General features: G+C 48.2%; 6 protein-coding genes across 6 annotated transcripts; 2 read left to right on the top strand and 4 right to left on the bottom strand.

Annotated features, from left to right (window-relative positions):
- Positions 1–472: 472 nt before the first annotated feature.
- Positions 473–3,903, bottom strand: BJ212DRAFT_230992 (uncharacterized protein). Its single transcript, XM_041342707.1, has 24 exons — positions 3,702–3,903; positions 3,506–3,651; positions 3,365–3,452; positions 3,142–3,295; positions 3,057–3,091; positions 2,941–3,003; positions 2,821–2,893; positions 2,748–2,772; positions 2,662–2,698; positions 2,513–2,608; positions 2,453–2,463; positions 2,212–2,402; positions 2,147–2,151; positions 2,065–2,092; positions 1,950–2,013; positions 1,816–1,899; positions 1,738–1,769; positions 1,656–1,685; positions 1,581–1,607; positions 1,456–1,525; positions 1,272–1,405; positions 1,188–1,221; positions 907–1,137; positions 473–860 (listed from the first exon to the last, which is right to left on the bottom strand). Exons 1-24 carry the CDS (start codon positions 3,784–3,786, stop codon positions 771–773), a joined length of 1,833 nt encoding a protein of 610 aa, XP_041192563.1. The 5' UTR covers positions 3,787–3,903; the 3' UTR covers positions 473–770.
- On the top strand, positions 3,702–4,674 carry BJ212DRAFT_230724 (actin-related protein 2/3 complex subunit 3). The gene is made up of 4 exons (XM_041342706.1): positions 3,702–3,927; positions 3,991–4,090; positions 4,149–4,436; positions 4,490–4,674. Exons 1-4 carry the CDS (start codon positions 3,922–3,924, stop codon positions 4,636–4,638), a joined length of 543 nt encoding a protein of 180 aa, XP_041192564.1. The 5' UTR covers positions 3,702–3,921; the 3' UTR covers positions 4,639–4,674.
- A 35-nt stretch (positions 4,675–4,709) lies between these two features.
- Positions 4,710–6,193, bottom strand: BJ212DRAFT_1447261 (Nin one binding Zn-ribbon like-domain-containing protein; the record flags this gene model as incomplete). Its single annotated transcript, XM_041338373.1, has 4 exons — positions 4,710–5,196; positions 5,246–5,740; positions 5,791–5,903; positions 5,987–6,193. 4 exons carry the CDS (start codon positions 6,191–6,193, stop codon positions 4,710–4,712), a joined length of 1,302 nt encoding a protein of 433 aa, XP_041192565.1.
- A 240-nt stretch (positions 6,194–6,433) lies between these two features.
- On the top strand, positions 6,434–7,779 carry BJ212DRAFT_1481403 (3-isopropylmalate dehydrogenase; the record flags this gene model as incomplete). Its single annotated transcript, XM_041340250.1, has 6 exons — positions 6,434–6,447; positions 6,497–6,531; positions 6,587–6,763; positions 6,815–7,194; positions 7,244–7,347; positions 7,401–7,779. The coding sequence occupies 6 exons, from the start codon at positions 6,434–6,436 to the stop codon at positions 7,777–7,779; spliced, it is 1,089 nt and encodes a 362-aa protein (XP_041192566.1).
- Positions 7,780–7,995: 216 nt separating this feature from the next.
- On the bottom strand, positions 7,996–10,132 carry BJ212DRAFT_1568868 (Vps5 C terminal like-domain-containing protein; the record flags this gene model as incomplete). The annotated part of the gene is made up of 5 exons (XM_041342015.1): positions 7,996–8,364; positions 8,516–8,818; positions 8,883–9,238; positions 9,294–9,735; positions 9,788–10,132. The coding sequence occupies 5 exons, from the start codon at positions 10,130–10,132 to the stop codon at positions 7,996–7,998; spliced, it is 1,815 nt and encodes a 604-aa protein (XP_041192567.1).
- Positions 10,133–10,424: 292 nt separating this feature from the next.
- Positions 10,425–11,780, bottom strand: BJ212DRAFT_1447265 (GTP cyclohydrolase II-domain-containing protein; the record flags this gene model as incomplete). The annotated part of the gene is made up of 3 exons (XM_041338374.1): positions 10,425–10,574; positions 10,625–11,020; positions 11,058–11,780. The coding sequence occupies 3 exons, from the start codon at positions 11,778–11,780 to the stop codon at positions 10,425–10,427; spliced, it is 1,269 nt and encodes a 422-aa protein (XP_041192568.1).
- Positions 11,781–13,015: the final 1,235 nt, after the last annotated feature.

Genomic DNA, 13,015 nt, shown 5'->3' on the forward strand with positions numbered 1-13,015 from the left:
GTACAAATTCATCAGTAAGATCAATAATGCAATCATACAAGATGCCACTGCAAAAGGTATGGTCAAATCTATGAGGGAGTACCTTGAGAGTCTAGGCAGTTTTTGTTGGTTGATGTTGAGTCTGTGCCCTGCACTTTGTATACAGAACCACAGAAGTTCTCACTTCTGGCTCTAAGTGCAGATAAATCAATTGAACTTGCCTGCAAGTAGATTCCTGGGGTAAATTGGTGGAGACTAAATCCCGTCCAGAGCTGTACTTTGGTGAGGACTCCTGACAACAACGCGTTGGATCACATAAAAAGCATCCAGGCTGTGGGCACCCTGGATACGCCAACGCATTATACCCACGTTCAGTAAGACATGTAGTCAAGGTAGTGTTCCTGTAGAGTCGCGCGAACTGGGACCGCGAAAAAAATACGCCGTTCCTGAAAAGCTACAGAAAGGATACTGGTTTAGTGCTGGGAAATAAGTTCTTCTACATTGATGCCATGACTCATCCTTTCCGATAATCCAGTGCGCGCGTCCGCATCCTTCACAGCGCTCGGCAAAGTACGCTGTAGGACTTGATTGATTATCTTCGCACGGATCCAAATGATTTGCGTTACACCGTAATTTTTACAGTGTAAAACTGATACGATCGATGCACAACATTCAGTATTTCCACCAACACAAGAAGAAAAAACAAGGGCCGACGAGTTAACTCCAGTCCATCACAGATCATCCACCTGTAATATCCACGTCCGAGGGCGAGTAATGTGTTGGTATAAAGTCTAGGTGTGTAAGCGGTCCACTTTCGTCGTCAACACCTCCAACCTTGCCCGGATTTCTTTAATCTCCTTAATGATCGTAGCTTCCATCGACTATAGAGACGTTAATGGACAACAGAAAAAGCAGGAAAAGACTTACTTGTTCCGTATTGGGGAACCTCTTAACAAGCTCATCAAAGGGGATCTTGCTGATCTCCGAGCCTTGGTCTGCGTCTGGCCCCTCGACTACAGGATCCAGAACATCAGGGTTTTCAGTATCCACCTCATCATCTGAGTTGACCATCCACGACTTTGTCATATTTGATGTCTCAAAGAGCGCAATGATAGTCAAGGGAACGAAGAAAATTATGCCCATAATGACCCGATTGAGCTGCAAAGAGGTCAGGGGTACAGATTGCAAATTGAAAAGTCATGCCGCACTTTTGCATATAGCCGGGATTGCAGTCCAAATATTCTCAAAAAGAAGTTAATAACTGCAAAGGGCCACAAGAATAGAAAACCTACTCAAAAGGCGCTACGAAGAAAAATTCTACGAGGTTGAATGGCGCAGGATAGATATACGAATCAGGAGCGCGGATCATGGCAACAGTTTTTGCTGCATAGAATGTCATATACTCTGCCTCAGCGTCATTGACGACCTGATCATCCGTTGAGCCCATGAAAACTCATAAAAAGATGAAATACCGACATCAGCATAGGCTGAGGAGAACAAAGAGATGAGGACATTGAGCAGGATAATCGCTGTTGCAACATTCCAGCTGAAATAGAGCTTGTCAATCAGCAAGCACGCAGAATCATCAAACGAGCACTAACAGATAGTATAACGCAAGTCCAACGGGGCTGCAAACATTGTTCAGAGACTTCCAAAATATAGATATTAGACTTTACCTGGCCGAGAACCTGTCGTAGTTGGGAGACCTAAGAAAATTCAGCAGGTGCTCAAATTAAGAAAACAAATAGCTAATCTGACTGAAGTAAGCCTTGAACAAGAACATTGACGATCTGACTGAAATCAGACAGGGTTAAGGAGAGGCAAAATCGGACATACAATTAATGGATCTTCGCTTAAACCGTCGGCAGCATCTAGAGCATATAGACCCTGCAAGAATCCAATCCCGAGCACCGACAACAGCTGTACAGAGATGAAGGAATGGGGAGACCATATACTACAAGGGGACAAACCGCGAAGAAGATGCCCGACTCTTGTAGCATGCGAGCGACGCATATTTGCATTGTTCCAACATACCTGCAAAATCATCAACATCTTCTATACGAGTACGACACAATATGTGCTTACTGGTAACCATCAAAGATTGTAATGAGCTCTGAAGCGAAAAGTCATGAGTCGATAGAACACCAACAGATATGTGGAGCTCAACTAATCCTGAAACCATAAACAGCTGGTTAGATATTTTGCCTCATGATCATTCGAGGATTGGCTAACCATATGAATGGGGCAACGAAACTCAAGACTTGAAAGCTCCTTAAGCGTAGAGTGCTGGAGTGATCTCCAGTGGCGTAAAGACCAGCGATGCGAAGCAGAAACGCAGCCAATAATATGGAATCTGTTATGAATGCGACGGCATTCCAAAATCCAAAGGCGCGGTAGGTTGCATATTTGAATAGCTTGTAAAACTGGGATGACCTGTAAGATGTTACAGCGGATTGAGGCGCAAGAAAGTTACCCTGAGTATGTCTGGAACATAATTCAACACACTGTTCAAACAACAGCGGGATACCCTCACCTTCAAGTGAGAATGCCAGTGCCATGACATAAAGTACAACTTCCCAGATATCAACCATCGTATGGTTGGGGTCAAGTCGCTCCAGCGGTTCGCGGACTTCAAATTAGTTAGGGAATGACTAGCGCTCCGTAATGAGATTAGTCTCTTACCGGCTTGAGAGTACACAGCGAGAAAGAAAAACCAAATCTGTGTAATCATATCAAGCTAGTGGTTGTTCACCCAATATATGACGCACCACGATGCGGAGGAAGTTCTGATACCTGTACCCAAGTAAGAATAGGTTACAATGCAGCTGAAGTAACCCATACCGGGGAACGGAAATGCGTGAAGGATCCATGTGACCCCAAACCCCAGCTTGCCGTGATTCGTGGTAGGATACGTCTGTCAATGCTTGAGCATGGAGAATAAACAACCATCCATTGTCTCACACTGAATATCGTCCTGATCTGTCAGCGTCTGGACAAGCTCTCCGTCCCACAATGCCCTGACAACTGGGGCAACAATCAGCTCACCCGACTCATAGGTTACCTCGGGGCCAACTCACCACTCTGCGCTTCGGTAGAAGACAAAAATATAGTGCTACATAACAACATGTAAGAGAATTGCATATATCCCTAAGAAAAACCGACCAATGGGTGTCAATGGCAATTTCGAGAGCACTCGAGGCCTCGCTGATATCGCCGTTAGGCTCACGATGCCTATGCCGAGTAGACATGAGAGATGTAACTTTCTCAGATGGGCTCTGATGAATAATGCGACGAGCCAGCACTTCACATGCCACAGCTGCCAAAGTAAGTGTTTATGAGGGCTCGTCTTCAACCAAGTAACGATAGCACAAGCAGTTCTACTTACCTCTTCCGCTGTTCTCGCCAAAATCTGCAGGGTCGAGATATGCCTCTCGCATGAACTCAGCGTGAGCACGAAGTAAACAGTATGGGAGCTTTTGGAACAATGAGCACGTCGAGCACCTCAGTACGATTGTAAGTCGCTCACCGCTTCGACAAAATCACCTGCTGCGTCCGAGAATGCAGATATGACTTTGGGAGTGATAATCCTACTTGTTGGATCATCGATGCTCTTCGCGTCAACTTCCACTGGAAGCAGCTTCGTTGCTAGTGCCTTGAGACGCTTCACAAGTTCTATATAACAATTAGGGAACGAAATGAATACAAGAGTAAGTATAACATACTCGTCAATGTATCCGGAGAGGGTTTCATAGACTGCGGTGATATAAGAGAGGTTTGTTCATCATAAATTTCATCATATTGGTTCATGGTTTCCGAAGTCGTTGATTTTCAAGGTCGAACAACGTTGAACGTTGCACGCAAAATCCTCCTGTTGTACTGAGACTGAAAAGGAAACACAACCTAATTGGTGGCTGTGTACCCTCAACTTCTCACCGCTGCGCCATGCCTGTGAGCGAGTCCTCTGGAGAGTTTCGAAGAGCAATGCTAATGGCGAACATCAAAACTTTATAGGCATACCACTCTGCTTTCAACGAGTTCCCTGATGCAATGCAAGCTGGCAACATGTCCATCTTGCCGATCAGAACCAAAATCCGTGGTCCTGCTCCCCTTTGTATGTCTCCTGGAATATGCAGTAGCCACTACCATCATGCTGACTGTCGTGTATATAGCCGATCCAGAGCAAGGAGATATCATAGACGAGACCCTTGACCTTTTTCGCGCCAATTCGCTCTTCCGCAACTTTGAGATCAAAGGGCCTGCGGACCGACTGTTAATCATCCTCATTCTCTATATCTCTGATTGCTTGGCGAAGATCGGTTCTGCTCGCACAGTGCCAACGCAGATTGAAGCATCAAAGATGTTGAATACTTTATCTGTAGACAATTTCGCTATCCCAGGTGATGCTGGATTCCCTCTTAATGCCCATTATGCCCCGCCTCAGAGCAGAGCAGATGCAGGTACGTTCGGTTCGATTGTTTCCCCCGAGTGAATAATAGATATATCGTGACAGAGTATCTGCGGACATACTTGACGCAGGTCCGCCAGGAACTGGCGTCTCGTCTGGTGGAACGCCTGTATGCTGACGGGACGGGCAAGCCAAGCAAGTGGTGGATGGCATTCCAGAAAAGAAGGTTCATGAACCGCAGCCTAGGCTCGTAAATCAGAGGAGCAGTTGTATAATCCCGTCCCAATTAACTGGGTAATGTACTTTTCAGCAATGAACGTCTATATCACTTCCATTTCTTCCTTTCGTTGGGGTTCTTCCTCCCATACCCTATTTGCGGCATGTCTCCACCAGCATGCGATGATCGCCCTTGTCCTCCGGTCCCAGCACTCAACATTCCTGGCATCCAATCAGGATCTGACCAGCCACCGACACTAACGCCACCCTCGCCACCCTTATCAACCAGGCCCTTGATCATTCGCCGCTCCTCCCGGTCTCGTTTACCGTCCGCACGCTTTTTAGCGCGCATGTATTCTAGTTGGTCCTCGCGTAATACTAGACCTTCTCCGGGGCCTGTCTTGGCCGACCCAGGCTTGGGTGCAGGGATTGAATATTTCGTTCCTCTTACTTTATACTGGAAGTTTTTCTTCAGGTGAACTTGCATTGCAGGAGCATCTGGCGATGCATCAGGGGACGCGACAGTGACCGATGCCCGCATTAGTGTAGGGTTACCGCAAGATGGGCAAAACTGTTTTGAGTTGTCTTTGCAGATCCTAGTTGTGGTGTAAGAACAGGATACCAATCAGTGGGACTGGTACTCACTTAAAGCAAGCGTGACACCGAAGAACCCAGCTCTTCACTTTCTGTATCCGCTTGCCTTCAGTCCCGACCAATGTCAGACCCATCTGCAGCAAGATGTTCTGAACCGCAAAATCTCCAGTCATGCAACCTGTTGGTACAAATTCATCCTCCTCCTGTCGTCCGCGCCCTTTCTTACTGCCACTACCACTACTGCCAGAAGGTAATAGCTGCAACGCTTGGGATTTGTGTAGTGCGACGTTTTTGGGTGTAATCCATTCGCCCTCGCTATCATCCTCATCAGAGGGGTCGTCATATAGTGGCTGATCCGATGGTCGAGCTTCGTCACTTGAGGGATGATGCGTTTCTTCCGCTATATCTCCGCCCCCTTCTCGGATAATTTCGATATTTAGCGGCTCCCTCTCTTCACCTTCGTCATTCTCACTATGAATATCCTCTGATGGATCCGAAGTGGAAACTGGGGGACTTCGGACGTTATCGTCAAATTCGTTGGTAATACTCTACTAGCTAGATATTAGATCGGGGCTGTGATACTAGACTCATCAAACCTTGCCTTTTGGGGGTCATTCTCTGACGATGCCTGCTCGCGCACACGAAGCGAATGGGTTAACGCCAAGACGCAGATATCTGCATGGGACAAGACAGCGTAATCTCCCGTCTTCTTCGCAAATTGTACCACTGGAGAGCAGAAGGTGTGTAAGTAACCAACAAAATAGAGACCTGTGCTGACCGTGAGCAAGCGACAGCAGCATCAGGGTTGCGTACGTCCACTTGGACACCCGCAGATAGCCCCAATCGTTCAAAGTGTTCCCGGGCACGTTTGTCCTTGAGTTCATCCAGAACTTGAGGTACCGTAAGGTAGATCTCTGCCAGGCCCCTCAGTGGTGAAAGCGAAAGCAATGGACCAGCATCTAAAACCAAGTTTTTACAGCGAGGTTTTGATTCTGCCATATCGATGTGAAGTTTTAGAAGAAGTTCTTAGACTTGAGCGCTACCAGTAACTGCTAATAGCCTGCTAACATGATGATAAACGTGGGAAGATCTACCTTATGCAGGCAATACATGATCACACTATCTCCTCGGCCGATAGCGCGGACAGCCGAACACTCCAGGTTATAACTTATAACGATGTTAAAAAGAGCTTGAACGCAATTAATATCGACCTTCATCTTCCGCTTCTCCATCATTCAAATGTCTCCCAAGTCGTCAGTCTGTCGATCTCCATATATGATTACCACTGACTTCCATATCCAGGTACCGCATCGTTGTTCTGCCAGGGGATGGCATTGGTTTGTCATTCCTTTGATCTAATCAACCAAGCTTGGAGCTTAAACGGTCTTACAGGACCAGATGTTGTTGCACAAGCAACGCGAGTGCTAGATCTCGTCAGCGAGACATCTACATCGGTCAAGCTCATCCTCGAGTCTCATGACTTTGGTGGATGTGCCATTGACAAATATGGCGAACCCCTGCCCGCATCCACCCTGACAGCATGCCAGCAGGCGGATGCCATTCTCCTAGGTGAGCAAAATCCTGGTCAACTTTGCGACCATGTAACTGATTGGAATCCAGGCTCTGTGGGTGGCCCCAAGTGGGGTCCCGAGGCAAAAGTCCGTCCTGAGCAAGGTCTTCTGGGCATCCGCAAAGCTCTGGGTTTATACGCAAACGTTCGCCCAGCGAACTTTGCGTCCGACTCCTTGCTTTCATACACCCCTCTGAAGCCAGAGATCGCCAGGGGTGTCGACATGATTGTCATCCGTGAGCTGATCGGTGGTCTATACTTTGGTCCTCGTCAGGAACAAGGCGATGGCGACACCGCATATGATACCATGGTTTACAGCGTTGCTGAGGTCGAAAGAATTACCAGGGTTGCAGCACAAATTGCTCTTGCTGCCAACCCACCCCTCGCCATCCACTCTATCGACAAGGCAAACTGTGCTTGCAAGTTCGAGGTTGTGGAGAAGGGTTGTCACCGAAACGCTGGCAAAGGAATACCCTCAGCTGACCGTTGACCACTATCTCGTTGACTCCGCTGCAATGATAATCGTGGCTAACCCCAAAAAGTTGAACGGTGTAGTACTGACTGAGAACATGTTCGGTGACATGTAAGTCTCATTCAGTTGGTTACCTGTGGTGATATTCATTAATTTGATTTCAGCTTGTCAGATGAGACGAGTGTTATCCCTGGTTCTCTTGGATTGCTGCCATCGGCATCCCTTGCTGGTGCACCTGCACTGGTTTCAGACCCCTCTTTTAAGCCTACTTCAGGCATATACGAGCCTATTCACGGCTCTGCTCCCGACATTGCCGGCAAGGGCATTGCCAACCCAATCGGCACCATTCTCAGCGCAGCCATGCTCCTGCGGTACTCCCTCGGTCTCGAGAAAGAGGCTCAGGCTGTTGAAGCTGCTGTCCGCAAGGTATTGGATGAGCCAAGTGTTGGTGGATATGGCATCAGAACAGCTGATTTGCAAGGGAAAGCAACGACTGTCGAGGTCGGCGACAAGGTTGTCGAGGTCCTCAAGTCCCTGCTGTAGATGGATGTGATGACGACTGAGGGAAATATACAACTATGGCAGAATTGATGGAAGTGTACATGTATCCCATTACTCAAATTTAAAACTGATCTGGTCGAGTATCTGCGTTGTCGAAGGTTGAGGACCAGCATTTCAGTTTGACAGACGAACAACAATACATTGAGCATTATCAGTCGATACATATGTGAAAGCATGGTCCATCCTCTATCAGAACGACTAGAACATATTAGCAAGCTTGCTCGCTGCAACCCGCGCATCCAAGCGTGGTCGCGATGGGTGTACCCGCACTGATTGTGACATGTTCGTCGGGGCGAACATTCCCAGAGGGTCTACTGCCTGTTGTGTGCTTGCGGGGCGAACAGGAGCGTTAGAGGCCAATGGGGATTGCGCGAAACCTGCAAGAGGATGTGTGGCAGAGGATGGAACAGGAGAATGAATAGTTCCCCCAAGAGGGCCTTGGGGTAAAAGCGAAGAGGCGGAAGCAGCTACCGGAGGGCCCAACGGTGATGGTGATGAGGGGTTAACAAACATCGACTGGGTCCCGTCTACAAAGCGGCCGCCCAGAGGCGGGCCAGTTTCCCGTGGCTGCGGGGGTGCATGCGGGTGTGTGAAGGAGTTCCGCTGAGGTATCGAGGGACCCGCACCAGGTGATTGAGGAGGAAGTAGGGTTATGTCTGAATGAGGACTGAGTGGGTGAAGGAGCGGCTGGCGGCATCCGATTTGAAGGCTTTGCGACAGGAGGTGTGGCCCTGGTATGCGTGGGTAGCGTATCGTCTTCTAGAGGTAAGATAACAGATGGCTTTGGGATGCCATTCGGGTTTGGAGGTGCTACCTTCTGGTTGGCGTTATTGACATCTGTGCGAAGCGCCTCCAATTCTCGGAGTAGCTGCCTCTCGTACATGATTGACGAGCGAGCGTGCTCAATCAAAGCAGCGGTGATATCATCTGCAACAGTACGCTTGTGTGTATCCATTGCACGATGAAGATTTTGGGATATGTTGTTAGCTCGTTGAGCAAGCACTTGCTCGTATTTATTGGCCTATTACAAAAATGCAGATATCAGCGCTCTCACGCCGAGAAAATACCAAGCGAATTACACTTACCTCCTCTATGTCCTCCAGAGCTTCATCCACTCGCTCAGGCCTAATGTTCGAACTTGCCTTCAACCGCTCTATATTCCTTCGCTTAGATATCGTCGACTTTACAGCAGCCTGATACTCCTCCAGTACACCAGCTCGTTGTAACAATGCTTCCTTTGCGGAACGGGCGTTTAGACCTTGATATCCAAGGGTATCCCCGATGACGACACATTCACTAATCGCCTGCGCTTGATCCAGATCCGTAAGAGTATGCCATGCTCTTCCAAGCTTCTGTAACGCATGTCCAAGAGGGGGATGCGACTCCGTAGTAGCAACATTAATGAGTTTGTTGCCCATCTCCGCATGCGCAGCAGCCAAAGCTACAACCCAGATCAACAAATGGACAAGCCTGATAATCAACTTCAAGCCACTTACATTTGCGTGTGATCGCAAGTTTGTCGATAGCTTTAGCAGCATCGAAAAATTGCGTTTCAAGCTTCGTTAATTCGAATCGTGCACGTTGCAGTACCTCGTCTTCGTCAGGTACGCCCCGGCGTATCAACCCAAACCCTGAACCCGTTTTACGCCGAGGACGTGGCGTTGGTTGATAACCAAAGTCACTCTCGATAAATGAGCGCAGTTCCTCGTCGTGAATAACAATTGGGTCTTCGCATATCCGCGTCAACCACCTCTGCAGCATTATTCGCACAAGACGATCATCTTCCTCGTCTGTAGGCGCCGAGGTTTGGGCAAGGGGTAGTGCAGGGATGATGGTATGAGGACAATTGTTGATCAGCGCTTCGTAAAACTGCTGAAACTCGAGGTATGAACGGGACACATTGCGGTATGTAGTTCCCGTAAAATTAGACAGTGTGGTCTGCCAGTGCAAGTCTGATTACAATATGGATGATAAAATATAGCTAGCTTACCTGGGCATCAAGCTTGAAGAGTATATCCCGCCTATTCCTGTCCATTCCAGTGATTCGCACACGTAGATACGGCTCCATCTTCTCGTATTTTGTGCCATTTGAGCCTACTGTCGTCTGCGGAGAGACAAGGCCAGGTTCAGGCTGACCGTAAATTTTGGGTTCTCTACCGTATAGCCCGTCTGTCTCTGCTTTCTGGACACTCACTGGTGACGGTGAAGACGGGGAAGCGCGACGCAAGTGGGGTATTGGAGAATTTGGCTCGTGCGGTGTTGTTGGCCATGGCGGTGACGTGTCGGTACTTCCATTGGCAAAAATGGAGCTAGTAGAGCTAAGAGGGTCAAACATGACAGCACTGTATAGTGAAGGGACACCTGATAGAGAAAGTGTACGATAAGTATGCACGATGGCCGCAATTTCGCCAACACCCCAATTTGATATGATAATAGATCACATAAGCAAATATGAAGCACTTCGAAGTTTCAAGTCCTCGAATTCATCTACCGGTACAATTAAGGAGTACACTCTATCTAAGGACAGCCAAGAAACACAGGGTAAATAGATGATAATGATAGTCGCGTCAAATCCCCTGCATATTATCTTCATATTATCTGTGCGGAAGGAGCGACGTGGAGTTGCATCATGACGCGGGTTGCTCGCCTGCCAAATAGAGCGGCAACATATGCCCCATGCGGAGAATCTTGGTCCGGAGGTACTTGTCCAAGTCCTCCCCTCTGACCGCATCTCCACCAATCATAGTCACACCCGCAGGTTTTACCCAGTTGAGCGTCTCCCGCAGTCCGCTTGTGAGTGAGAGCGATGCCTCCAGCTTCTAGGCACCATCGGCACCCGCTCTACAACCCTCAGGCCCTCCTTCTCAAGAGCTTGAACTTTGTCAGGGTTGTTCGTCAATAGCCGAACACCCTCGCCAAGCTCTGAACCAAGCCCAAGGTCACGCAGAATGGCGATCGCAATTTCGTACCCACGTTCATCGGCCTGATGCCCGAGCATCAAATTGGCTGTGACTGTATCGTGGCCCAAATCCTGCAAATTATAGGCGCGTATTTTGGACAGAAGGCCAATTCCACGACCTTCCTGCTTCAAATAAATTACAGCACCCCGGCCGGGCATCGTCCTTGAATTAGGTGATACGTTATCAGGAAGAGATATTGGTTGAGAAATGAGATGAATGGCTTCGTCTAGCTGTTCGCCACAGTCGCACCGCATGCTGCCCACCTGTTTCACCAGTGAAACACTCAGAATGAATACGAACAAGGGGAGACGGAATGGAGGTTGTGGGAGATGGTTGATGCAGGGATGGACGAGATGGGTGTTGGGATGTAGCAGATAGTTTTCCTACGTATGCCCCGCGTATGATGCGGTCCATGTCTGTTTCGTCATCACTCCAAACAGCGTCTAAAGAACGGCTGCGAATTGGCGGTGCTAGAACAGAGCTATCGTCGGAGTATTGTGCCGGGTCTACGACAATGGCAAGATGCTCCTTGTTGTCACGATTATTGTGGTAGAGGTGTAAGAAAGCTGGACCATGTGGCGTGGGTATACGGGTACGAGCCATGCATTTAACTTCTATAGAGGATATGGGTGATGGTCCAGTCAACGAAATGACTTGAGAGGCTATAGCTGGTTGGGGAGAAATGGTAGGCTGCAAGCGCAGCCTTCGAGGGCCTTGCTTGCTCACATATGACATACGCTTGCGCTCCTGAGGCTTGTTTGTATCCTCTGCAGCCCGCTTGCCACGCGCGGCGCCATCGGGATGGGCACCGGGAAAGAAGTCATGATGATAATGGTTTCGGGTGGTGCGGGTGCCTGCAGACGCTGCTACTGCAAGCAGTAATGGGTCTAAAGCGGCATCCCTTCTAGAGAATTTCTGCACGCCTTGCCATCGAGGGCTGGTGAGAACGTCCAGGAGAGCTGTGTCAGATTCTGTTAACAATGGTGAAGAGATGTTCGGATAAAACGATTCTGTTAAGGCCATTTGAATGGAGTTAGAAGTACAGGCTCTGGTTAGGGACGAGTGGGAGCGGACGCCGGATTATGTGCATCTGATTCTGAATGTCTTGCTTATAAGTTTGATGCAAGTGTGATAAATAATAGGTGACGTGACTGATCTATGTGACTGCATCACTCATATGAGGACCATAAAGGTCGAAGAAACGCAACATTTAATTTGGGTAACGTACTCTCCCAGATGGACCACTCGGGTTGCTTGGTTCTGTGACACCTCAGTGCCAAAACCTGTAGAAGGCAGGTAAACATTTACGCTATTGTCGTCTTTGGGTTAATTCTTTCACGGTCGTGGGCAGTTGCTTACTATGATAGATCCGAATTTTCATCCGGATTTGTCATTGTCGATTAAATATGCTTCACTTGCTAGTCCCAGACTCCGCGTCAAGGCGGTGATATTGAGTAGTAAGCCTACTCCTTGACCAGGGAGATTTCAAGGCATTCGCCGACTCGCGTCTTATTGACATCTTTCAATCCGGTCATCGTCGGTCGATGTTCAGCACTTATTCCGATTTTCCGAATAGGTTGGTCATGGGTATTTGAAAATTCCTCGTATGCACTGGATCATCTTATCGGATTTTCTCAAGATGTATCAGAGTGCAAGGTGCCTTGATCTTCAGCGATCTCCCACCCACGCGCCCATAGGCGACCTCTATTTCCCAGAGTGAACAGGCTCGAATATAATTCCAATAATAATTTTCAAGGATAACAATTATTCTTCGGCCGTTGTGACAGCTTAAAAAGCCAAGACATTCGCACTATGATGTTTGGCCCATTTTCTCGAGGATATTGGCTATGCCGACGCCCCTTCCTCCGATTCAGCACCTTACTTACTAGTGAGTTCATAACGTTGGGATCGGACGGTACATGACGAAGTCCGAGCGCAGGTAGTTTTGATAATATTTAGTAATGGACCATGACAAAGAAATGCATAACGTACATATGGACCGGTTACTCAAGTTGATCATTAACCTGCATTACTCAACTTACTCAATTCCTTGACTCCTCCGTTGAAATACGGCTGTGAGAGTGTTATTCTTCACGACAATCATATTTCAATGCAAGGAGCCAAGGTCATTACGAACTCGAGGTAACCGCTGTTGCTGAGCCCTGTCTTAGGTGATTGCGAGTGCGTAGGCGTCGCAGCACCATGATGCTTTCCACTTTTCGTTTGATACAATTCTTGAACTACTGATACGCTTATGG

This window comes from Suillus subaureus, assembly GCF_016647635.1.
Source record: "Suillus subaureus strain MN1 chromosome Unknown BJ212scaffold_18, whole genome shotgun sequence".
Classification (NCBI taxonomy): Eukaryota; Fungi; Basidiomycota; class Agaricomycetes; order Boletales; family Suillaceae; genus Suillus; species Suillus subaureus.

Coding starts and splice junctions, on each gene's coding strand:
- BJ212DRAFT_230992 (XM_041342707.1), bottom strand. CDS start 3,786: ATGAACCAATATGATGAAATTTATGATGAACAAACCTCTCTTATATCA. Junction 3,652..3,701: donor CTCTCCGGATACATTGACGA/GTATGTTATACT, acceptor ATTGTTATATAG/AACTTGTGAAGCGTCTCAAG. Junction 3,092..3,141: donor ATTGCCATTGACACCCATTG/GTCGGTTTTTCT, acceptor GTTGTTATGTAG/CACTATATTTTTGTCTTCTA.
- BJ212DRAFT_230724 (XM_041342706.1), top strand. Junction 4,091..4,148: donor CCGTGGTCCTGCTCCCCTTT/GTATGTCTCCTG, acceptor TCGTGTATATAG/CCGATCCAGAGCAAGGAGAT. Junction 4,437..4,489: donor TCAGAGCAGAGCAGATGCAG/GTACGTTCGGTT, acceptor ATATCGTGACAG/AGTATCTGCGGACATACTTG.